The 25,082-nt window shown below is 39.3% G+C and overlaps 3 protein-coding genes and 4 non-coding genes across 7 annotated transcripts; 6 read left to right on the top strand and 1 right to left on the bottom strand.

Annotated features, from left to right (window-relative positions):
- Nucleotides 1-1,662: 1,662 nt before the first annotated feature.
- On the bottom strand, nucleotides 1,663-6,417 carry LOC127983360 (ribonuclease H1). The gene is made up of 8 exons (XM_052585540.1): nucleotides 6,082-6,417; nucleotides 5,871-5,998; nucleotides 5,017-5,211; nucleotides 3,395-3,494; nucleotides 3,204-3,258; nucleotides 3,035-3,119; nucleotides 2,758-2,882; nucleotides 1,663-1,993 (listed from the first exon to the last, which is right to left on the bottom strand). The coding sequence occupies exons 1-8, from the start codon at nucleotides 6,210-6,212 to the stop codon at nucleotides 1,907-1,909; spliced, it is 906 nt and encodes a 301-aa protein (XP_052441500.1). The 5' UTR covers nucleotides 6,213-6,417; the 3' UTR covers nucleotides 1,663-1,906.
- Nucleotides 6,418-14,526: 8,109 nt separating this feature from the next.
- On the top strand, nucleotides 14,527-18,601 carry rps7 (ribosomal protein S7). Its single transcript, XM_052586821.1, has 7 exons — nucleotides 14,527-14,603; nucleotides 15,470-15,553; nucleotides 15,631-15,702; nucleotides 16,122-16,265; nucleotides 17,285-17,349; nucleotides 17,792-17,942; nucleotides 18,486-18,601. The coding sequence occupies exons 2-7, from the start codon at nucleotides 15,479-15,481 to the stop codon at nucleotides 18,561-18,563; spliced, it is 585 nt and encodes a 194-aa protein (XP_052442781.1). The 5' UTR covers nucleotides 14,527-14,603; nucleotides 15,470-15,478; the 3' UTR covers nucleotides 18,564-18,601.
- Nucleotides 15,808-16,028, top strand: LOC127984613 (small nucleolar RNA SNORA73 family). The gene has a single exon (XR_008160632.1). It is a non-coding gene; the product is annotated as a small nucleolar RNA SNORA73 family (small nucleolar RNA).
- LOC127984616 (small nucleolar RNA SNORA73 family) lies at nucleotides 16,973-17,192 on the top strand. Its single transcript, XR_008160634.1, has one exon. It is a non-coding gene; the product is annotated as a small nucleolar RNA SNORA73 family (small nucleolar RNA).
- LOC127984612 (small nucleolar RNA SNORA73 family) lies at nucleotides 17,479-17,699 on the top strand. Its single transcript, XR_008160631.1, has one exon. It is a non-coding gene; the product is annotated as a small nucleolar RNA SNORA73 family (small nucleolar RNA).
- LOC127984614 (small nucleolar RNA SNORA73 family) lies at nucleotides 17,999-18,219 on the top strand. The gene has a single exon (XR_008160633.1). It is a non-coding gene; the product is annotated as a small nucleolar RNA SNORA73 family (small nucleolar RNA).
- A 149-nt stretch (nucleotides 18,602-18,750) lies between the features above and the next one.
- allc (allantoicase) lies at nucleotides 18,751-24,454 on the top strand. Its single transcript, XM_052586820.1, has 11 exons — nucleotides 18,751-20,760; nucleotides 20,874-20,924; nucleotides 20,999-21,086; nucleotides 21,430-21,549; nucleotides 21,634-21,713; nucleotides 21,806-21,938; nucleotides 22,831-22,986; nucleotides 23,310-23,383; nucleotides 23,463-23,571; nucleotides 23,844-23,971; nucleotides 24,051-24,454. The coding sequence occupies exons 1-11, from the start codon at nucleotides 20,671-20,673 to the stop codon at nucleotides 24,219-24,221; spliced, it is 1,200 nt and encodes a 399-aa protein (XP_052442780.1). The 5' UTR covers nucleotides 18,751-20,670; the 3' UTR covers nucleotides 24,222-24,454.
- Nucleotides 24,455-25,082: the final 628 nt, after the last annotated feature.

Genomic DNA, 25,082 nt, shown 5'->3' on the forward strand with positions numbered 1-25,082 from the left:
TAGTTAGGCTGATGCCGTTCCAGACAGCTGTCATGGAAACAGATGTCTGTTCGGTTACAAGCTGCAGCTTTGCTCCCGTGGTAACGGCTTGCCGGTGCCTTTGATTGTGCCTCGCTGTGCCTGCTCCGAATGTGGCTTCCATTGAAGTCCCTGCACAAAGAGGCCTCATCGTGTGGTTGTTGGATTCATTAGTGTTAATTCCCCTACACTTCCTTCCAGATTTGAGGGCCCGAGTCAGCTGTGACATGGTTTCTGAAGAGAGCAGAGACCAGATGTGCTGTAATGATGGGGTGTTTTTGGTGTGCCTCCTCCTTCCCTTAATCTCCAACAAATTATCACCGTGTTTGATTATCAAATAGCTTTCAGATGAGTTCTAAACGTTACCAGTTGGAACAGCTAACTTCCATAAATATTACAAAATGAGCTAATCTACATCCCCCATTAGACTTGAGGATAGTTCTAATCTTCAGATCCAACAATAAGACTTGCAAAGAGACGATCTGCAATACAAGATAGGCTTAAGAAACTTGAAGCTGTGAAGGTTATGAGCACTAAATCCTCCTTGTTTTCACCAGGCAAGGACAATCAGAGTCTCCTGACCTATAACTGTTGACCGCACATCCCGCTCTGAAGGTCTTGGATCTCAGCGGGAATTCAGAGGAGCTGAGCTCTGCAGGCGAAGGTCAGGACGGACTGCGCTGAGGCCCTAGTGTTGAGATTCTCACCTGTTTATTTCATGAAAGTGAAGATGCCTTCACTCCTCCTCAGCCTGCTGTGCAGCTTATCTGTATTTAAGACAACACTCAAGGCATCTGTCTAGACACAGGCTTAAAGCAGAGAATCGGACAGGACCGTTATAACTTGACAGCACTAAGAGAATTTCTGGAGCATTGAACATGAACAGGCCAAGGCTCCCACTGTTCTCACTATATAATGCAAATTCTGTCATAATTAACTAACCCTCATGTGTTTCCAAACCTTTATGACCTTCATTTCCTCAGTGGTATTTTGATGAGACCTGTAGTCATAAAACATCTGGACTTAATACTTAAAAAAAAAAAAATTCAGAATGATTTTGACCATGACTAAATGACAATTTTCATTTTTGGGGAAAAAAATATTCCTTGAAAATGTTTCCTTGAAAGCCTTCTATGTAAATAATTTTCATAGGTTTATTAACTGGATAAAGTGAATTGGATGAAGTTCTCCTGAGCTATGAAGAAAACTGAAATAGTACTAAAAACAATAAAATCTGAATATCCCTATCATTTAGTTAAAATATCACAGGTGAAGATGGGACAGGCTCAGTAATAAGAGAGCACAGCTAGATTTTTGTAAAGATAAAATCTGTATTCTACTCTAAGTTTTCAGCATGAACTGCACTGACTCCTGCTGTTCATACTGAGGCAATTCAGCACAGGTGCATTTGACAGCCATGACCATTTCTTAACTGAAATGAAAACACCTTGCTGAAAATAAGAGCAAGATGATGCATACAGAGATAAAGAATCAATAATACATTACGGTGGCAGAATATTAGCCAGGTTGGAGACTTAACCGGTACACTCACTACAATTATTTGTGTCACTTGTAATGGATCCCAAAAATGTTCTAAGTGCTTATATTTCTGAGAGATGGGAAAATGAGTACCAGCAATCAATCTCAGGAACAATATATATGACAATTTAATTGACAGAACAATCAAAACAAACATTTTGGATAAGCACTGCTCTTCAGAAAAGAAGAAATGTTGTTTTCGAGTGTTGTTTAGAACACTAGCCCAACAAAAGAAAAAAAAAAAAAAAGAAAAAAAAGTGCATTAGCCATCGAGGGTAAACAAACTACAAACTTATCCTAGGCACCTAAACAAAATGACACATTATAAAATGAACGTGGCAACAGTGGACTAACACGAGGGCTTTGCTGCTCCCTCCCTGGACAGTCTGTCTGCTTCCTCATTGCCTGTATAGCCAGCATGACCTGGAATGTGCATCTAGAGATGAAGAATAAGAAAAATGGTACATTTCTTCAGTTGTAGTCATTCCACTGGCCATGCAATACATTGGTTTCATCACTCATTGCATGATGCCAAGCATGAATGAGAACATCTGAAAGTGAGCAGCAGAGTTCTGACATGGATACACGGTCCTCAAAAAAATTGTAGCAAAAAATGAAAAACTATTTCTTTAAAAAAAAAAAAAAAACTAATATTAATGTGATTATGAAACAAAATGATAATAAATAGCTATTGTAGCCTGAAGGTATTTCTCGATTTCTCAAAGTTCTGATAAAGTCTGTTAGATTTAATACTTGGATACTGATTTAATATTGTTGGAGCTTGACTTTTTTTCTGACACTGTGTCATGTTTGATTGTAAAGTACTAGGAACTATAGTTTCCAGCCAGTTTACATCAATACCAAATTTTGAACAAGAATATAGAGTATATTCACTATCCTGCATTCAGAAGGAGTTAAAGATTACTTCCAGAAAATATAATGGCTATAAGCCACAGCATTCTTAATATATCATCTGCTCTGATATTACTTTCCCTGCTTCATTACCTGCATCAGCTAAAATTATGCAGAGATTTCTCTTTGTGTGCTCTTATCAAAAATGATAGAGTGAAAGTCTACAACTGCACTTTTACATCCCAAAAGATTGTTGACACACAAAGGTTGGGACATCATGCTTGAAATGCACAAACTGATGAGCAGATGCTATATTGTACATCACTGCGAGTACAGAAAAAAACTTACCCATACGACCTCAAGTTCCGCGTTTAGTTTATCCAGCTTTTGGAAGTCGTCCTTGTTGACTATGGCACCACCACCTTTAAGCCTCCAGCCATTAGACTTCCAAGTCTTAACCCAACTTGTAATGCCTTTGGAAAGCAAAAAAAGTAATTGCACAAATATTTCAAATAAATAAACACAAAATTACTATTTGTAAGTTGCATGTATGTATGAGTGTGTGTGTGTGTGTGAGATCTATAGTATTTAGATGTATTTGAACAGAACAGCAGGGAGCACATACCATTAATGGTGAACTTGCTGTCCGTGTATATCACAACCTTTTTTAAATTATTTTCTATGGCTTGCTCAAGTGCCTTGCAAGCAGCCTGTGATGAAATGTTTACGGATAGGGTTATTGATAATAGGGTTTAAGAACGAACACTGCTTGTGAACACCTCAAATGTTCTTACCTGCAGTTCTGCTCTTTGGTTGGTCTGTCTTCCTGGAAGCCTCTCAGCCACATTACTTGGGAAACAAAATATTTAAAATAAAACAATTGACACTTACAAAACAGTGAAACTGTTTACAGGGCACACCAGAAATTGGATATTAAGGTATTGAAGGTGTTTTTTTAGAATGCTTTTAATCAGAGATGACTTACAGTGGATGATCACGACCCCAATATACACCAATTCCTGCACGTGCTCCTGCTCTCCCATTGGCTGTGCAGCAGCCATCGGTGTATACTACTACAGCATCACCTGTAACAAATGCATAAAAAGTTTTACTATGGTATGAATGCAATAAACAGCTTACTATGGTAAAACCATACAACACTATAGTCTATTATTTTTAAATATTGTAACATATACTGTATGTGTATAAATACAACACTTTTGTTTTTGCCCCCATTTTCATGAGCTGAACTCAAGATTTCAGCTTATGATTTGACTCAAATATTATTCACAAATCGGTCTAAATCTGGGATTGGAAATGGAACACACTGTCATATACGCCGATCCAGAGCATCCCAAACATGCTCAATGGGTGACATGTCTGGTGAGTATGCTGGCCATGCAAGAACTGGGATGTTTTCTGCTTCCAGGAATTGTGTTCAGATCCTTGCAACATGGGGCGCTGTATTATCATGCTGAAACATGAGGTGATGGTTGTGGATGAATGGCAAAACAATGGGCCTCAGGATCTCATCACGGAATCTCTGTGCATTCAAAGTGCCATCAATAAAATGCATCTGTCTTAGTTGTCCATAAAATATGCCTGCCCATACCATAAACCCAACTGCCACCATGGGCCAATTGATCCACAACTTTGACATCGGCAAACCGTTCACCCACACGATGCCATACACGCTGTGTGCCATCTGCCCTGTACAATGAAAGCCGGGATTCACCCATCAAGAGAACACCTCTCCAAAGTGCCAAGACACCATTGAATGTGAGTATTTCACACTCAAGTCCGTTACGATGATGAACTGCAGTCAGGTTGAGACCCCGATGAGGACGACAAGAATGCAGATGAGCTTCCCTGAGACGGTTTCTGAGTTTTTGCAGAAATTATTTGGTTATGCAACCCGACTGTTGCAGCAGCTGTCCAGGTGGCTGGTCTCAGGCGATCTTGGAGGTGAAGATGCTGGATGTGGAGGTCATGGGCTGGTGTGGTTACACAATTGGGCTGCGGTTGTGAGGCCGGTTGGATGTACTGAGTGAAGATATTACTGCGCCAAGACGAAGTGCTTACACGCACTTGCCATGGTATTCCGACACACAATATAGTTATCCATTTTACACGCTTAGAAAAGCGCAACGTTTTGTTTTGTGTTACCATCCTAGGTCGAGTTACACTACGCGAGTAACTGTATTTAAATAGGGAAAACGTGGAGGTGTTTGGTAGCATCTCTGCGTGGCCCATATTGAATGAATGGGCTAAGCTAAGTGCTTTCAAAGTGTCACCGCGCGCCAAAGGGATTGAGTGCACGCACTGAGACGAGAGAGGTATGGATCAACTCGTCTTAAGTAAGGGAAAAACATAGTTTAATATGAAAACACGGTGGAGTATCCCTTTAATACCAAAATGTGTTCTTGTCTCAGGACAACTTTGATTAACTTTTTTTGATACATTTCAGATGTTGACTATTTTATATGCATAACCATAATGCATATAAAATAATCTATTATCCGATAATAGTCCGAAATAAATGATTACCGACTGTAAGACCATTGTATTGTATACCATATATGTAACGTATGGATATGTAACAATTACCCATATATGTAAATCCATCACTACTGGCTGCAGCTATCTTTGGTTGTGGGACCTCAATGAGTTTCACTCGTTTTGGATAGGAAAGTCCCTCATCATCATCATCCTCAGAGTCCTCATATGTCCTTTTACTTCCAAGTGGAACAGCCATTGAGCCATCAGGCACATTTCTAGAAGGCAGGATCTCATAGTCACATCCTTGAATGGAAACAAATGTCAGTGTTAGTCACTTGCATTACAGTATGTTTTAGAAACCTTTCAATCCACAGTTCCTGTGATGTGACATGCAAAAATGCATCTACATACAATCAATTTAAACAGCAATTCATCAATTCTTTTTAATTGCAGTGAGGTCTGATTTTATAACCTTGTATTTGTTAAAAGACCACACAGAATGATTCATTAGTTAAAGCCAGGGCCATTTAATAAACTAGTGAAAGCAAAAAGATGAAAGGCAGTTGTGACCAGTTATAGGAGAGAAGGCGGGAACAAGTGGGGCAAGCCGTCACATTTTACATTAGTTGTCCTGTAAGCAAATCAACATCAATAAACAAATATCAATTAAAATTCTATAACATAAGTCATAAATATGACTTTAAGGGTAAAAACATTTACATTAAAATATCTCAGAGCACATCCTATACAGCTGTCTGCTTGTCTCTCTCAATTTATGGTCACATGACAAAAATAAAGCACTAATTGGCATTATTAATTTATAATTTGCTTAATCTTAAACCTCCACCTCTTGCATGCTTTTAACACACCTTAAACCATGATGATGCATAACATGGTGGATCTTTATAAGGGGTGTGTATGGAACATCGGTCATCTTAATAAACCTGCACCTTTTAAATTACCTTTTGGTCTCCCAAAAGATGCTGCTGCTGCTGAGTGGCTCCTCACAAAGGCACAAGCATCCTGTTCAGCAGCGAACTTCTTAAAAATCGCAGAGGGAAACTTATCCACCTGATGTTTACATTCCTCCCTTTAGGAGAGAACACGTAGTCACGCAATGCAATGCAAAATGTGCTCACAATTACAAAGAATAGATATCATATCTTTGCTCACCATGTTTGGTATACTCCTGGTCTAAATCCTTTCCTCACAGCGTAGAAAAAGTTTCCTTTCTTGCCCATCTCTTCTGCGGCGTCACAGAAAGCCCTGCGTACAACATTAAAAAACCCAGGCAGTCTCAACATAGTCTCTGCTTAGAGCAGAGTAAACATGGCTATAGCCTTCAGTGGTGGCATTTTTAAAAGAAAATTACCATAAAAAATAACCCGAGAAAGACAAAATCTTTAACTAAATACTTATGGATTCAGTTATTTTGACCGTCGTTTGCAAAACCTCTGCAGCATGTTCACCGACTGCATACTACGTAAGCGGTCAGCTGACCAAACGCTGCTTCTTCTTCTTTCATCTTAGTGGCGGTTGGCATTTCCGCCACCTTCCGTGATGGAGTATGAAACGTCAAAATAAGCAACATAATAAAGAAAATTAGAAGAACAGAAAATGTGTGTGTGTTTGTATGTATGTATGTATATATATATATATATATATATATATATATATATATATATAATGTGAAATATACAGCTGAAGTGGAGAGTGTGGCAAGCAGGAGACAACCTTGAGTTACTTGAGATACTGTGGCGTTAAGAGATACGTGTAATGGCGATCGTACCACAAAAAAAACATTTGAGGGAATTTGAAGTCGTCTCCAACGCGTAATGGTGCAAGAAATCAGGTCTCCCATGGCACTCGATTAACACTTTATTCAATGAAGAATATAATTACTTTAATGTCAATTGAGCTCATCCATATACAACATTAAACATAGTGCCAATAGCTGAACATGATCAAACCACCTGCACGCATGCACGGTTGAAAAACTATGTGGCTTCTCCTGATCGTCCTGCTGGCTCACCTGTGTCTTAATCATATAGCCTCCACAACTAGCATAATGCCATGCCTATGCCCCCTAGTGTGCAGGTGGAAGAACGTCACCCCCATGCAACTTACCACCAACAAAAAACATAACACATCAAAATTGGCTACAACACACCGGCCCCTGATTGTTACTCTATAATAATGTAACAATTAAACACCATACAAACAATGGAGCCAATAAAATATCCATCATGCACATATGGGCTTTTAGTTCATAATGTCCATGTATACATCAATCTTTATCCCGCTTCTTGCAGAAGACAAATCTTTGTGACTGGTCTCTCCAGAATGTTGCATTTGGTCTGAACTTTAACAGACCGCACAAGTCCCCGTGGGTCAGGAAAGGTCTGCAGTACTTTCCCTAACATCCAGGATCCACGAGGGGCAGTAGAGTCTGCCACAATGACTATGTCTCCAATGATGAAGCTTCTCTTGTCCTTAGACCACCGTTGTCGTTCCTGTAACAGAGGTAAGTACTCCCGGATCCATCTGTGCCAGAAGAGATCCGATAAGAACTGAACTTGCCTCCAACGTCGTTTTGTGTATAAATCACTCTTCTCAAAAAGCCCAGGTGGGAGTGCAGGTTTGCCTTTCAACAAGAGGATGTGATTTGGGGTCAAGGGTTCCAGATCATTAGGATCATTTGACAATTTAGTGATTGGACGGTCATTCAATATGGCTTCCACCTCACATAAAAGAGTCTGTAATCCCTCATCATCCATACTTTGCTGATGAAGGACTGAGTTCAGCACCTGTCTGACCATACGAATGATTCGTTCCCATGTTCCACCATGATGTGATGCAGTAGGAGTGTTGAAGCTCCATTTCACTCCTGACTGAAGTAATGCCTTTTGAATTTTTTGATGATTAAGAGCAGACAGAGCCTCTCTTAGCTCACGTTCTGTACCAACAAAATTAGTTCCATTATCTGATCTGATGTGCGATACCTGGCCTCTTCTAGATATGAATCTGCGCAGTGCATTGATACAAGAACTGGTATCCAATGAATATGCCATTTCCAAATGCACTGCCCTACTGGCCATGCAGGTAAAGATAACACCATAGCGCTTTATAAAGCTGCGGCCTCTCTTCACTTCAAAAGGCCCGAAGTAGTCAACACCCACACTTGTGAATGGTGGGAGGTCAGGTTGAATTCTGTCTTTTGGCAAATCTGCCATCTTTTGTTCACCCAGCCTCCCTCTAAAGCGTCTACAAATGACGCAAGATGAAATAATCTTTCTAGCAGCAGCATTTGCACTGGTAATCCAATACCGCTGACGAAGTCGAGAAAGCAGGTGATTTCTTCCACAATGTCCTAACTGCTCATGAATGTGGCGAAGAATGAGAGCGGAGATATGTTGGTCTTTAGCTAAAATGACTGGATGTTTCATGCCCTCAGGCATTGCTGCTCTACTGAGCCTTCCACCCACTCTCAAGAGCCCCTTTTCTAATACTGGATCAAGTTTGTAAATATGACTGCTTTTCTTCACTCCAGATGTTCCCTCTTTCAAAACAGTTATTTCCTCATTGAACCGGTCTAATTGACAGTATCGAATGATGGCATTTTCAGAGGTTTCAAGATTTTCAGGGGACATGATTTGACCAGTCAGTGTGGTTCTGAATATTTGCATCTCCTTTTCCACTTTGTTCTTTTGTTGAATTATATCAAGTCCACTGCTGGACACAGAAGCTTGTATTTCTCTTCTCTTCTGACTTAACAGCAGCAACATCTTTCTCACCTGTAGAAAACAAGCAGCTGAAATCTTTAGCCTTTTCCATGAAGAGAAATAATTTATCAACTGATTTGTTGAATTCTGTGCATCTGTGTTGACAGTGTTTGTTACATTTAGGACATCTTTAATGACTACAGCATTAACTGTAGCCTCTCTTTTGACCTCTGGGTCATCACTGCTGACAGAGACAGAATCCACAATGTTAACAGGCCATTCCCTTTCATTCTTTAGAAGAAAATCTGGGCCATGGATCCATCTGCTGCCTGTGAGCAGGTACTCAATTTTTACCCCACGTGAAGCCTCATCAGCAGGATTCTGCTTTGTATCAACATACCTCCACTGTGAAACAGCAGTGGTTTCTCTTATTGTTGAGATCCTATTGGCCACAAAGGTATGAAAACGCTTTGTTTCATTCCTAATGTACTTCAGTACAGTTGTGCTGTCGCTCCAAAAAGTAGAATTCTCCAACTCCAGCTGCAATTCTGTTTTCAACATCCTATCAATTCGAACTGCAAGCACAGCAGCAGTTAGTTCCATCCTTGGGATTGTCACTTTCTTTAATGGAGCAACTCTTGCTTTTCCTAGAATAAAGGCAAGATGAATTTTCTTCTTGTCATTCTGCATCCTCAGGTATGATACTGTACCATATCCGTCCTCGCTGGCATCAGAGAAGTGATGTAATTGGGCACTGGTAAGCGGTCCAAAATCTTTTGGCTTAATGCATCTTGGTATGCTAAATGTACTAAGCTTTCTTAAATCTTCTAGCCACCCTACCCACTGTAGTTGGCAGTTTGGGGAAATGTGATCATCCCAACCACAGTTCAACCTACAGAGATTTTGCAGCATCAACTTGGCAGGTAAAGCAAAGGGTGCTAAAAATCCAATGGGATCGTACACGGAGCTTATTACAGACAAGATACCTCGTCTTGTCAGTGGTCTTTCCTGGACTGCCATTTTGAACCTAAAGGTGTCAGTTTCTGCACACCATTGCAGTCCAAGTGTTCTCTCGACAGGGAGATTATCTCTGTCGAGATTCAATTGTTTCACTTCTTTAGCTCTTTTTTCCACATCAATAGATTCCAACACTGACCTGCTGTTGCTAATCCATTTCACCAGCTGAAACCCCCCTGACTGGCATACAGTTGTCAGATCTCTTACCAGGGCTATGGCCTCTGCTTCTGAAGGTAGGGACTTCAAGCAGTCATCCACATAGAAATTGTGCTTGATCGTGTCCGTCACGTGTACTGGAAACTTTGCCCTGTTGTCCTCAGCGGTTTTTCTTAGGGCAAAACTGGCACAGCTGGGTGATGATATTGCACCGAACAGATGAACAATCATTCTATATTCAGTAAGATGTTGTGTTAATTCGCCAGTTGGCCACCACAGGAAGCGAAGAAAATCAACATCCTGTTTTGTCACTTTAACTTGATGATACATCGCCTGTATATCAGCCATCACTGCTACAACTTCTTGACGAAACCTAATCAGAACTCCAAGCAATGAATTTGTCAAATCAGGTCCCTGAAGTAGCTGACTGTTGAGCGACATCCCCTTAAAGCTTGCACCACAGTCAAATACTACCCGCAACGTTCCCTTTTTTGCATGGTACACGCCATGATGCGGGACGTACCAGACTTTTCCTTCTTTTCCTTTCCTTTGATTTTCTGGCACCTTTTCTGCATATCCTTTATTTATGACATCACTCACAAAGTGAGTATATTCTTCTTTAAAGGTAGCATTTTTCATTAATTTCCTTTTCAAACAGAGGGCCCTTTGTTCAGCAACATGACGGTTGTTGGGCATGATAACATTTTCCTCCCTGAAAGGTAATCTCATGCAGTAATGACCATTGCAGAGTTCAACTGAACTGTTCATGATCTCCATAAACTTGACATCTTCTCTAGACATTTCTGGCTTTTCCTCTGTTAATTTCTCATTAAAGTCATGGTTATATTGCTTCACCAACAGTTCCTCTATGTTAGCAATAGATATTCGATTGACTGTACTGGTAGGGTAGCTACTTCCAGTCTCATTGCCTCCTCTTAGTGGTCCATTAATAACCCATCCCAATAGGGTTCTGACAGCATAAGGTCCTCCATCCTTGCTGTTTACCACTTGCCATGGTTCCATTACTTTTGAAACGTTTGTTCCAATCAATAGATCCACATCCGCATTGATGACAGGAATTTCCACAGAGTGTAAATGTGGCCAGGCACTTAGCTCTTCTTGTCGTGGAATGTTATCACGAGTCACAGGCATCACATATTGTGTAAATACATCAGGCAATTCAAAGAAAGTATTACTATTGAGTGCAGATACTTCCAGTCCTGAGATGATATGACTGTCGACAAACTTTTCTTGACTCATGGTTCTCAACAGGATCTTGGCATTTTTTCCTCTCACCTTTAGTTCCCTCATGAGTCGCTCAGAGCAGAAGGTGGCTGTGCTGCCTGGATCTAAAAATGCATAGGTTTTCAGCACCTTACTACCTTTTACAGCCTTGATTTGTACAGGCACAATTGGCAAAACACAGTCTTGCACACCGGCCCCTATATGGCCACAAGTCTTAGGAGAAACTACATGACTGGCTTCTTGGTGTGTGTCCTCTAATTTGATTTCCTTTTCCTTTGAATGAATATGGAGGCAGGTAGGATGTTTCAGGTTACACAACTTGCAAGATAGACGTTTATGACAGTCTTTGCTCATGTGTCCAACAGTCAAACACCCAAAACAAACACCTTTCACCTTTAGAAAATCTATTTTCTCTCTGTGCAGCTTCTTTTCTAGTCTGGGGCAACACTCCAATCTGTGACCCTCCTCACACAGCAGACACGTCACCTTTGTTGACTTGGTTAAATTTTTCTCTTCTAAGACTTGATGTGTGTTTCCAGTAGTAACAGCTTCCACAGAGGTAGCAAAACTGCTTCCCCTTCCCTTGAAGCGAACATGGGGAACTTTATGGCCAACATGATATTTTGATGGTAAGATGGATGCATCCTGAATATTTCCAAAGAGTGGATCAGAGGCAATAGATACTTGCCTCTCAAGAAAACTGACAATGTCACTGAAACCTGCTTGACGACAGTGCCTCTCCTGCAAGTCATAAGCAGTGTTTCTCCACCTTTCCCTCAGTTTATATGGTAGCTTCAAAATTATAGCACGCATATTGGATGGCATATTCATCTCTGTCATGTAGCTAATGTCCTCCATTGCATTACAACAAACCCGTAGAAACAAAACAAAGGCTTGCAAGCCCTTGACATCTTCTGCTTTCACTGGTGACCATCCCAGAGCTTTCTCCATGTAAGCTGTGGCAATTCTTTGTTCATTTCCAAAGCATTTCTGAAGAAGTGTCTTAGCTCTTTGATACCCCCTTTCAGGTGGCATGTGTTGACAGCCCTTGACCAGCTCCTTAGGTTGTCCTTTGGTGTACTGCTCTAAAAAGTACAAGCAATCTTGATTGCTAGCAGCCTTTCCTTCTACTCCATTTTCGAATGCTCTAATGAATGTTCTGTACTCGAGAGGATCTCCATCGAAGGTTGGTATATCCCTTGGGGGTAATGATAGTGAAGACTGCTGCTGTACTAGCAAAGCAGTGATGTCGTTTTGCCTTTGCATAATAGTGAGAAAATTTTGTTGTTCCACGTTGGTTTGCACTAAACCATCACGCTGCATGGACTCCTGCGTGGAAAGCATAGCCGTTTCCGGTGTATGATATGTGGTGTGATTGGTTTGTTGAGGTTTATGAAGCAGAGCATGAACCTGTGTTCCACCTTGTTGAAAACTGGTTTCTTTAGATCGTGCCTTAGTTGACACTGTGGCTTTAGTGCCTCCTTTTGGTGGATAATTTAACTGATGGCTTGAATCCTTGAGACATGTTTCCATTGACACTGAGGCTTTACTGCCTCCTTTTGGTGGATGATTGAAATGATAGCTTGAACTTTGTGGAACAAATTCCATAGCAGAGGATCTAAGAGAGGATTTGTACTCTGACCTTTTCAGATATGAATTCATTCCATCAGAATGTGCACTGGAGCTTTGCACATCAGAACCTCTGTACTTAAGCACCGTAACCTTCGCTGTGTGAGCAGCAATTTGACTTTGCAATTCAAGCACCTCCTTCTTTTGTCTAATTTGTTCCTCCTGTACCTCCAGTTCATGCTTTTCTTTTAGGGTAGCTGCCCTAGCAATAAGAGCGGCTCTTTCAGCCTCTGCTTTAAGGTACGCAGAGGAGGTTGATGACCTTAAAGACCTATGGCTGGAGCAAGAAGCTGATGTACACCGTTTTTCATTAACATTAGAAATACTGTCATTTGGACCGATCTCATCAGTGATCACAGTTGTATGTTGCACAGCGTTATCAACCTCACCATCAACAACATCATCACCACCATCATTTTCATCACCCTTGCATTGCTCCTTGAAGTCAAGCAACCACCCTTCAATTCTTTTTATCATTTCTGTATTACTGTTCATTTCGATTTCAAACCATTTATTTTGTTTTGACATTTCCTCACTTGGTAACAAAGGTTTCAATGATTCATGCAACTCTGTTGTTTCCACACTCAATTTTAAAAAGGTATCATATGTCATCTGTACCTCAGACACATTGGGTTTTGAAAGCATCCATTGCTCAACTTCCTTTCTTAGTTTATACAGTTTTTTTATCCTAAGGTTCCTTTCCTTTTGATGTAATATTATTTTTTCTTCCAAAGCTTTAACAGTGAGTTTAACTGGTCTTTTACCAAGTTCATTCTCCGTTTCACCTTGATTGACAGGTGCATTCAAGTCCACGTTACTCATTATGATGATTAGACAAGCTGCCAAAGACTTTATTTTAGAATTGAGACAGAATTTACCTATATCCTGATTGTGAGAAGTCCACTCTCTTCCACACAACTTATAACAATTCCAAAACAATCCTACCGTTATTCTCCAGCGTTGCTTTTAGCCACTTTCATTTCTCAGCGTCCAATTTCACCTGTCGGTGTTCAATCATTAGAATCAGCTGGAGTGCTGTGCTTCTGCCCTCCAACATCCGCGCTATCCGTCCATTGAAGCGAAGTTTTTCAACTTAATGTAATGGCGATCGTACCACAAAAAAAACATTTGAGGGAATTTGAAGTCGTCTCCAACGCGTAATGGTGCAAGAAATCAGGTCTCCCATGGCACTCGATTAACACTTTATTCAATGAAGAATATAATTACTTTAATGTCAATTGAGCTCATCCATATACAACATTAAACATAGTGCCAATAGCTGAACATGATCAAACCACCTGCACGCATGCACGGTTGAAAAACTATGTGGCTTCTCCTGATCGTCCTGCTGGCTCACCTGTGTCTTAATCATATAGCCTCCACAACTAGCATAATGCCATGCCTATGCCCCCTAGTGTGCAGGTGGAAGAACGTCACCCCCATGCAACTTACCACCAACAAAAAACATAACACATCAAAATTGGCTACAACAATACGTTTAATTTAGTGAGTCGAAAACTTACAGGGCGAACAGATTACTCTTTTGAACGGATCTTCAATCACACTATAACTCTTTGACTGGTAAAACGTCTTAACTTACATGATACATATTACAATACATTCATGATTTTTAAACTGCTTCACATATTGTAAGTCATTATTTTCTGTAAAAGGTAAACAAATCTATTTTAATTATTACAAAAAAAACTATTTTATAATCTTGTATATGTGACTTATTAAAAAAACAATAATAAAATAATGTTTTCATTCCTTTTAAAGAGAGGGCGCGAGGCGCCCTCATAGACAGTAAAAGGGCGCCCTCTGCGCCCGGGATGGAGATTACATTTCCCATCATGCAACACACCAACGCGCTTTTACCGGCCTCTCGCGAGAATACGGTCTCTTCCCAGGCCGTCGTTGAAAGAGGTGAGGCTACTGAATGTGCCCAGCTAATGAGAAATTAAACTAAACTGTTTGAAAGATGTCATATTTGTGTCCACGAAAGACCTTTATGTGATATTTAGACAGGGATGCGTTAGATGCGAATGTATCTGAGAATGGATGGCTATTTTAGAAATAGAAATGTGTATATTTAAGATGTGCTAACAGACGTGTTTGTACTACAGTATTACTGGGCCCCATGTGCTGCTCTAACATAGTCTAAAATGTTAACATTAGTAAAATTTTATATCTCGTTGTTCTACATTTGCTGTAGAAGTAAGCCTGTATTGTAAATGTAATCATTCTATACTGTCTAGTCAGTGCTAACGACATGCTAAGAACATTCTTAAGAAGAGATTACTGCTTAACGGTAACTGGTGAATAAAAGTTAGCGAGAACAGCTGAAGTTAAAAGTAATAAAGGCGCAGATAGCTAATTTAATTTTAATAATTTTATCTATGAAACCGATATTACGGATTCTAATGTTAGGATGTCACCTTGCCTAACATTAACGTTACCTGCAGACCCAGTAAGTTAAGTTGTATGTCATCTTTGAAGTGTAGTTCAATTGTGTCGTTTTAATTTACTCACCCTGATGTAATTCTTAATGACTTGCTTCTGCAGAACACTAAAGAGGATGTTACTGCTGACGCTTTTAGTCTATCACTGCTTTTTTTCCTCCATAAATTGAATGTAAATTGAGACTGTCAGTTTGCAGCATTTGTGTATAATGAGGATGTAACGTTACTTTTAGATTGGGAACAACATGGGAGTTGATAAATTAGCAGTTTCTGCGGTGTAACTTTTTTTTTTTTTTTTTAATTCTAATTAAGTCTGTTTGTGTGTTTCAGACACGGGCCATGTTCAGTACCAGCGCGAAAATAGTGAAGCCAAATGGCGAAAAGCCAGATGAGTTTGAGTCGGGCATTTCCCAGGTATAGCATATGATCTCTTTGAAATGTGATGGTGTATCTGTAGCCCCTAATGATAAGCTGTTGTCTGTCTGATGCAGGCTCTTCTTGAGCTGGAGATGAACTCTGATTTGAAGGCTCAGCTGAGGGAGCTTCACATCACTGCTGCTAAGGTAAAGCTCTGCTGGTTCATTCATTTTGAATGGTTGCCATCACATCAGTAATTAAACTGTAGCTGCTTCAGAATAAGTAGCTGTTTGTGAACTGATAGTTGAAAACCAACGTGGACATCCTGTGAGATGGCTCTCATGTGGCTCTGTCCGTGTGGCGTAAGGGAGCGCAGCACTTTGGTGCCATGACGTACAGTCCCGTTCCACGACGTTGGATAGCAAGCTTGTCCCCGGCCTCTGGCTGGTGTGGAAAGCGTCCTGTATATTCCTACATCTTCCCAGAGCCCTTTGGGCCATTACTGGGGAGGTAAACCATGCAGTGCACATGTCCTTAACGTTACTGGTCCTTGTTGAATTCTAGGTTAAGTCATTCATATTTATGCTCTTGTAACTTCATATTATTGATTCCCTGTCTTTCTCAGGAAATCGAGGTTGGTGGTAGCAGGAAAGCCATCATCATCTTTGTGCCTGTGCCCCAGCTGAAGTCCTTCCAGAAGATCCAGGTGAGGCTTGTGCGTGAGCTGGAAAAGAAATTCAGCGGCAAGCATGTGGTGTTCATTGCACAGGTAAGGTTTGTCCTTTCTATGCGTTTTTTTTTTTTTTATATATATATATATATATATTAAATGGTTGGCTGCCATTGTGTTTTGTTTTTTGTCTTTTTGCTGTTTAATTCAACTTTTAAATGTAATCCCTTGAGGTGGTATTTTTTTTAAATACCTCACAAAATCATGTTCAGATGTGAAATTTAGTCCATGTCTGTTAGCTTTGAGGCCACAGTTTGTTAGTGTGCTCCTACACTTTGAGTCATGTGCTTAGTGCAGCTATGTATAATCAAAAAAATTAATTGCGTGCATTTGAACGATCTAGTTTTTAATAGTCCAATCATATTTCACTGGTATGCACTATTTTTCAATCCAGAAACCGTTAAATTGGAAATAAAATTTTCAACTGTGCATATAACAAATTTGATGGGACAATTTTACAATCTAAAAAGCACTAAATAGTAAATTTAAGTTTCTGAATTGTGCACACCTGCTAAAATTGAATGGACTATTTGAAAATGTAAATGGTCCAATAACCTTTTGCAGACATGCGTATAATTTTTAATGTCCCTCTTTATCCCTAACTAGCATTTACTGCCTGTTGGCCTTTATTTTATTTTTTATCCAGTTGAGCTATTTTAGGATCATGTTTGCATTGGTAAAGAGAAACTCTCACCAAGTGATTTCATGAGATCCTGAAATTTAGTCTTGGTGTGATTTGATTTTTCCCAACGTGGACATCCTGTGAGATGGCTCTCATTTGGCTCTGTCCGTGTGGCGTAAGGGAACGCAGCACTTCTGTGCCATGACGTACAGTCCCGTTCCACGACGTTGGATATTAAGCTGTCCCCGGCCTCTGGCTGGTGTGGACAGCGTCCTGTATATTCCTACATCTTCCCAGAGCCCTTTGGGCCATTACTGGGGAGGTAAACCATGCAGTGCATATGCTTTTTAGTCCAACAATGATGTGATTTCTCCTGAAGAATTGGCATGTTGCCCACCAAAATAATTTTTAATCTAGATTTGATCTTGTCTTCCAGAGAAGAATCCTGCCTAAGCCCACAAGGAAAAGCCGCACAAAAAACAAGCAGAAGCGCCCCAGGAGGTAAATGTCGTCTTGTTGCATTTTGGAAGCTGTATTTTCGGAGTCAGGGTTAGTAGTGCTTGCTTTTTTCAGTGTGATTGTGCCTACCATAGCAATGTTATGCTGATTGGCCTGTTAGCATATAGAAAACCAACGTGGACATCCTGTGAGATGGCTCTCATGTGGCTCTGTCCGTGTGGCGTAAGGGAGCGCAGCACTTTGGTGCCATGACGTACAGTCCCGTTCCACGACGTTGGATAGCAAGCTTGTCCCCGGCCTCTGGCTGGTGTGGACAGCGTCCTGTATATTCCTACATCTTCCCAGAGCCCTTTGGGCCATTACTGGGGAGGTAAACCATGCAGTGCACAGCCCAAACTGTTCTATTTAAGATGCTTAATTTTTGGGTCAGATGAACTTCTGTTTGGTGGCAAAATTAACCCACTTGATCGGTTTTCCCTTTCAGCCGAACTCTGACTAACGTCCACGATGCTATCCTTGAGGACCTGGTCTTCCCCAGCGAGATTGTTGGCAAAAGGATTCGCGTGAAACTGGACAGCAGCAGGCTCATCAAGGTCCATCTCGACAAGGCACAGCAAAACAATGTTGAACACAAAGTGAGTACCACCCTCTTAGAATAAAATGACAAATTAAAATTACTTATAAAAATCACCCAACGTGGACATCCTGTGAGATGGCTCTCATGTGGCTCTGTCCGTGTGGCGTAAGGGAGCGCAGCACTTTGGTGCCGTGACGTACAGTCCCGTTCCATGACGTTGGATAGCAAGCTTGTCCCCGGCCTCTGGCTGGTGTGGATGGCGTCCTGTATATTCCTACATCTTCCCAGAGCCCTTTGGGCCATTACTGGGGAGGTAAACCATGCAGTGCATATTATTAATTGTCAGATTGGGGCTACGATTTATTGTTTTTTTTTTTGGCTGTATTACAAGGCAATCATAACTTTATGTGCAATCGAAACTCTCTTTTTTATTCCTTGTTATTTTAACATTTTTTTTCAGTTTGAAAACTAAATTAGTATGCATTACTTGTGTTTTGATGTTTACATTTTAGGAGTTAGTCACAGTTGCCTAATAAGTTTTTAACCAGATTTTTGAAAACTGGACATTTAAGTAACCAAGGTAATTTGGGTTTTGTTTCAGGTTGAGACCTTCTCTGGTGTCTATAAGAAGCTCACAGGCAAGGATGTGATATTTGAATTCCCAGAGTTCCAACTGTAAAGCGCAGATGACAAAATAAATTTGTTTACTGTCATGTTCCCAAGTCTGCTTTTCATTCTTTTATGAAGTCATTGAGTGACTTCTCACTAACATGCTTGTTAATGCATTACATCAGAAAAAGACATGTTTTGAAAATGTATGAGGTCATAGCAATCCTTTACTCTTGTTTGTGCATAATTACTGTGCAGCAGATTAAGTGTGAAAGAATGCAAGTTATAGAAGATTGATGTTTTGACCCTGTCATTCTAGAAGCCACAATCATGAGTAAACTATTTTAAAGTGTTCAAACTAATTTCTGTTCTGATCATGACTCCCAGTAGATATGGTTTAAGATGTGATCTAAACCAGGCTATCCAGCAGCCAAGATTGTGGCTATATTAAGACCATATTAATTGCCAGAAATCATATGCAGATGGTATGTTGGTCAATGCCCTGTGCTTTCGAATTAAAATGAATAAAAAAAAAGTTACAAATTAATTTGCTGATTTAAATGTTTTAACCTTTTTATTCATTTTAATTCGAAAGCATTTAATAGTTTAATAATTCGAAAGCAAATTAACTGTGTTTTCCTCAAGAGTCCAGCGGGTCAATAAAAATGGCCTTATTTTAGAGAAATTATTCCTGATGTAAATTTGTAAGCCAACGAGGATTTTTTTTCTAGGGTTCTGTGCGGTATATTTCATAAACGACATTCAAAAACTGCATGAAACGATACCAACTACTACTCCTTATGGTAGTTGTATTCCTGGGCTCGTATTCATAAAGATTCTAAGAATCCTCTCAGAAAACTCTTAATTTAGCTTGAAAACATTTACGACCTTAAGACCTCTTTTAAGCGTTAAGATTATTTCTGATTTTTTTTCTTCACTAGGATTTTTTCTTTAATTTTAAGAGTAAACGCCCACAATTCTAAGAATTTTCTTAGAATTTTGTCGCTAGGAGCTCCTTTTTGCATTAAGATTCTTTATGTATTCACAAAACATCTTCGGGCTAAAAGTAGCTAATAGCTTGCCTATTTAAGAGAAACTAAAAAATAATGGGCCTGTTATTACTAAATTTAGGACCCCTAAATGTTTGCTTTTTTTTTTTTTTAGTGCTAAAACTAGCTCCTAAACCTGTGAAAGGTTAGGGGTAGTGAAGAGGACTCCTAAGTCACTAAGACCAAGTCACAAACTATCCTAAAATGGCGGTTGCCGGAAATCTGCCTCTGAATGTAAACATTTTAGAAACATTTGATGATCATGACTTTTCCGAAAGGATCACCTTTGGTTTTGGGGGTTACCTCAACTCTGTACTTCAATTTGTTTTCATTAACCAGTTGGGCAAGAAGTAACGTGCTTGTGTCCAGACTCCAGTTTGTTTATTTTTTCTTTGTACATTTGAATATATTACTATCAGCCAAGATTATTCTTCTCTGTTAATTAAAATGCTGTTTATATGCATTTCCGCTAATTGGTTTGAGGAGCATACGTTCAAGATGCTGACAGTAAGCTGCACATATACTTGTTTAATTAAGTGACACTTATCCTGCATTTTCTAATCTGGCAACTAACATTTAATTTAAACCTTTATTTGAAAACGCAAACATAATATTGTGCTCTACAATATTTTCATTAATAAATCTATTCTGATAGAGACTACCAGCCAATCACTGTGTGCATAGTTAGTACGCATGCTGACATCATACATAGCAACGAGGTCAACCCCGCCCTTACTCTTAGTTTAACGCTTCTCTCTATTTCTTGGTAAAAGTTAATCTCAGCAGCTTTGTGGATAGGTTTTAAGAGAACAATCTTGATAAAAACTGTTACAGTTAAAATGTTGCAGTATTTGTTCGATACAAAATCGATGATTATACTGCGTAATTTCCTTTAACTGTTACTGCAAACGTCCCACGATTATGTTTGAAGATTAACACTCAGTGCATGGTGCATGGACTTCGCTCTGTTTAAGAGTTTGTTTTTGAGTACCAGTTAAACATTGTAGTTAGTCGACCTATTTTATCGCGGAGAGTTATCAATTCTCTCTACAATTTTCTGGATCCTTGTCATATTAAACAAAAGATAAATTTAAGTGGTATAGCATTTACAATCTAATCGCAACAAACATGGCAAATGGACCAGTGCAGAAGGAGACCAGCAGTCAGCCACACTTCCTACAGTTCAACAACCTCGCTTGCGAAACAGCTGGAGGAAAGGTGAAAAAATGGAGCATTTGAAATAATATCTTATCACTTTATATATTCCGATATTCATAGATTGCGTTTGATCATTTAAATTGATTAACAACCTACAAACATTGTCATTAAAGGTGATTTTTGCCACGGATGAGTGGTTTGCCCCTGCTAGAAATCTTTTAAAGGTAAAGTCCTTCATGTGTTTACATTTTCTGGTATTATTTTGTATTAATTATGATGATGGTCTGAAACTTTTAAGAGAGACCCTCCAGAATTCATAGCCTCAGCGTTTACTGAATACGGAAAATGGATGGATGGCTGGGAAACCAGGAGGAAAAGAATTCCAGGTATTAGTCCAACTGCACAAATCAAAGCGAGTTCACTGTAAAACTGGGAAATGGGGCTCTCTGTGTGTTTCTCATTTCTCTCTAATGAGCTCTAGTTCCATTGAGCCTGGATGATTTAGAGCAGAATAGCTGCAGGCTACTTCCTCCTCTCATCCATCCAGTCTCTCTGATGATCTGTGAAATGAACGGATGAGAGAAAGATGTACTACAATACTGAGACGCTTCCACATCTGATCAGGCTTTCAGGGCATGTTTTGTAATCTCAAGGAGTGCTCTGTCTGTACTTACAACAGATTTCAATGATCTCATGAAAGATGCATGTGTCTCTCATCTTGTGTTAAAGGTCACGACTGGTGCATCATTCAGTTAGGAGTTCCAGGAATTATTCATGGCTTTGATGTGGACACATCTTTCTTCACGGGGAACTATGCGCCATACACCTCCATTCAAGCTGCGTGTCTTGGTGGGTATCTATGGCTGTAGCCTTTAAGAACCAAAGTATAAGGTTACCTTCATTATATCTAATGATATGTCACATTTAAATCAGATCAGATGCCGTCATTCACTCTTGAAGGAGATCGTACAGGCATGGCAGCTTCCCCAAGCCAGTTCGAAGCTGTAGCACAGGTGTAAACCATCCTCTGGTGCACTTGATATTTTTATATGCATAATCCAGTCTGTGTTTCTGAGGGAACTCATTCTGAATTTATGTTGCCCAGCTTAACTCAGACAGCTGGGAGGAGCTTGTCCCGATGACAAAGCTGAGGCCGGGGTACTCTGAATCATGCCACAACTACCTGAACGTCACCTACCCACATAGAGTTACCCATATCCGCCTTAACATATATCCAGGTAATACACCATGAATCCGTCAGTGCAATAAAAAAAAAAAAGACAAAACAGAGAATGTGATCATTCATAATAATAATAAAAAACGGCCCGGGGAGAGATGCTACAGCGGAGCAGTGTCTTAGAGAGCCATTTGTTTTGTAAAATGAAAACAAATGAAGGGTTGTAAAATGCTAATAAAATATTAACACTTTATTTATAAACCACCTAAACACTGGTGTACTATATGTAGTTAATTTTTTTTATGTGGTAATTTATTTACTTACTTTTCTTAGCGGATGATTTCTTGCCTGAAGTGCTTACAAGAATCTTTTGATAAATTGTTGAAACAATTGTAGCTTTGACTTAAAGTTGAAGTGTGTAATTTCTGTGCCACTATCCACCAATCCTCTCCTGCCACTGGTTTGTCAGACAGTTATTCCTGGCCTACATCAACACTATAGAGTAAAACACACCCTTACACCAACCTTGGTTCTGGAATAATTTTTCACATAGGAATAAAAAAAAAAAAAAATCAAGTCTTTGTTTAAGTGTTATAAGCCATGAAGTCTTTGTTAAAGTGTTATAAGCCATGAATCAATCCAGTAAGTTATGATGTGAATCACAGCATTACACATTTTGATTTGCAACAAAAAAGTAAAGAAATGTTTGTTTGCTTTTTTTTTTTTAAAGATGATCTCTTTTAAGATGATTTGATATATTTATATATATATATATATATATACACACACACACACACACACACACACACACACACACACAATCAAACTACTGTTGCCTACCTAGTTGTCTGAGCATGTTAAAATAAGTGTTTTAACTTAGAAACAATGGAAACGAGTGTTTTAACATAAAAAAACGACACCTTAGCTTTGAATATTTTATTGATGTTTGGCAGATGGCGGCATTGCGAGGCTGAAAGTTTATGGCATTGGGAAGAAGGACTGGTCCACTGTGTCTAGTCAAGACCTAGTGGATCTTGTTGCCCTGGTCAATGGGGGTGTATGCGTAGGGTACAGCGATGCCCACTTTGGTCACCCATGCAATATGATTGGTGAGAGATTTTTTGTAATGACAAGTTGAAAAACATCTTTTAGAGGTACAATGGCTTTTTTTGTTCAGTTGTGCCAAGAGAAGCATCTAAAATGCAGACCACTTTTACAGACTTTTTCAATCAGGCATATCATAAAAACTCTGTCTGGACTGTTTCCCAGACTTCATTTTTAATAACTTCCTGAGAGAATACTAAACATTGCTTCCCAACAAATAAGTTATGGTCAATTTAATGACTGTTTGGAGAAGATTATGGAATAACATGAGATATTTCTAGATCTAGATCAGTACTTTGTGATTGTCTGAATGTGTGTTTCTCTGTAGGTCTAGGAAGGGCTGACAGCATGGGTGATGGGTGGGAGACAGCCAGACGCCTGGATCGGCCCAAAGTTTTAAAGGTAAAAGCCTTCTTTTCAGTTTAGGAAACATCACAAATATCTGTAATATTCCACACTGATCCCATATACTGGTTTTCAGGTGGATGAGAAAGGCATATTACAGGTGCCAGGATTTGAGTGGGCTATTCTCAGACTAGGACATCCTGGCATCATAAGCAAAATTGAAGTAGACACCAACCATTTTAAAGGTACAAAAAATGTTGAATATTTATTTCCATTTTGTAGCATTTTTTGTATAAATGTTTTACATTTAAAACAACAGTGTCTGCATGGAAGCCTCAAAGCAGCAAATAAAAAATTAGCTTCAGATAAAGTTTAAAATAAGAAATAAAGTCACCGAAACACACAAAATTACACCATGAGATATATAGTCATTGTGAGACATGTGATACTTTTTAAAAATTTAGGGTTCAGCAAGATTTATTCAGCATGAGACTTTTTAATCAACCATTTTCCTTAGGAAATTTCCCAGACTCCTGCAAGATTGAAACCTGCTGTTTGACCCCAGATGAGGAGAACAACTTGATTCGTAACCATTGGCGCTCTGACAAAACCCCCAAGTGGAGAATTCTTCTTCCTCCTCAAAAAGTATGACTTGCTCATCCGATAATTTCATCTTTATTCCTTTTTGTTCTATGTAAATGTGATCACAATGTTCCTTATCTAGCTGAAGGCACACCACAGGCATTTGTTTTCTGGGGAGTCAGTGGTGCAGTGTGGGCCTGTGACTCATGTGCGTCTGGTCATAGCTCCCGACGGGGGGGTCAGCAGACTCAGACTCTGGGGTCGACCGGTGTCCAACAACATGACTCGCCCTCAGCAAATCTCCAAACTGTAATGCCATCATGTACTTTCAGCACACAGTTACAGAAGAATGAAGGTCATATGTTGTGATTTAGAATATGAATACAATAATGTAAAAAACAGCATTGAAGACATACTATATACAATACAATACCTAATAACCTTAGCTGTGGTACAGTATTCAAAAGAATTATGTTCAAGGCCAATGTTTCAGAAAACACCAATAAAGTACTCTCAAAATAGCTAATAAAATGAACCTTCACTTAATTTGTTTGTATTGTATATTGCCAAGTCTGATACTTTAGATATACAAAATAGCTTTGAAAATGCATATTATGCATATAATACATATTGTGTGTATCTATCAGTGTTGATATGAATGTTTGCCTGGATCAATGTTAATTTAATTTAATTTAATTAAAACAGTAATGTGAGCAGATGCAGACAGTCTCAACGTGATGGACAAAATAAAAGACACTGCACAGACTGTACAGTTGCATTGAAAATAACAGGATAATTGTTTTCACACACATTTGAAAAGTTCTGCTTGCATGCGTCATAGAAAAATCCCCTCTCAAACATAATTGTAATACTATAATAATTACTGTTGTTATACTGTATATATATATATATATATATATATATATATATATATATATATATTGCCTTGCAAAAGTATTCATACTCCTTCGTTTATTACACATTTTGTTAAACTGTTTTAAATTACTTTTTAAATTTATAAAAAGTAAAAAACGGAAATAAGTAGATCAAGGCATCAAGAGCCACACACACACGTGTCAAGGAATTTGCTGAACCAAAGACAACAACAGAGACATCTTACCTGGGCTAAGGAGAAGAAGAACTGGACTGTTGCCCAGTGGTCCAAAGTCCTCTT

The sequence above is a fragment of the Carassius gibelio genome, chromosome B20 (genome assembly GCF_023724105.1).
Source record: "Carassius gibelio isolate Cgi1373 ecotype wild population from Czech Republic chromosome B20, carGib1.2-hapl.c, whole genome shotgun sequence".
Taxonomy (NCBI): Eukaryota; Metazoa; Chordata; class Actinopteri; order Cypriniformes; family Cyprinidae; genus Carassius; species Carassius gibelio.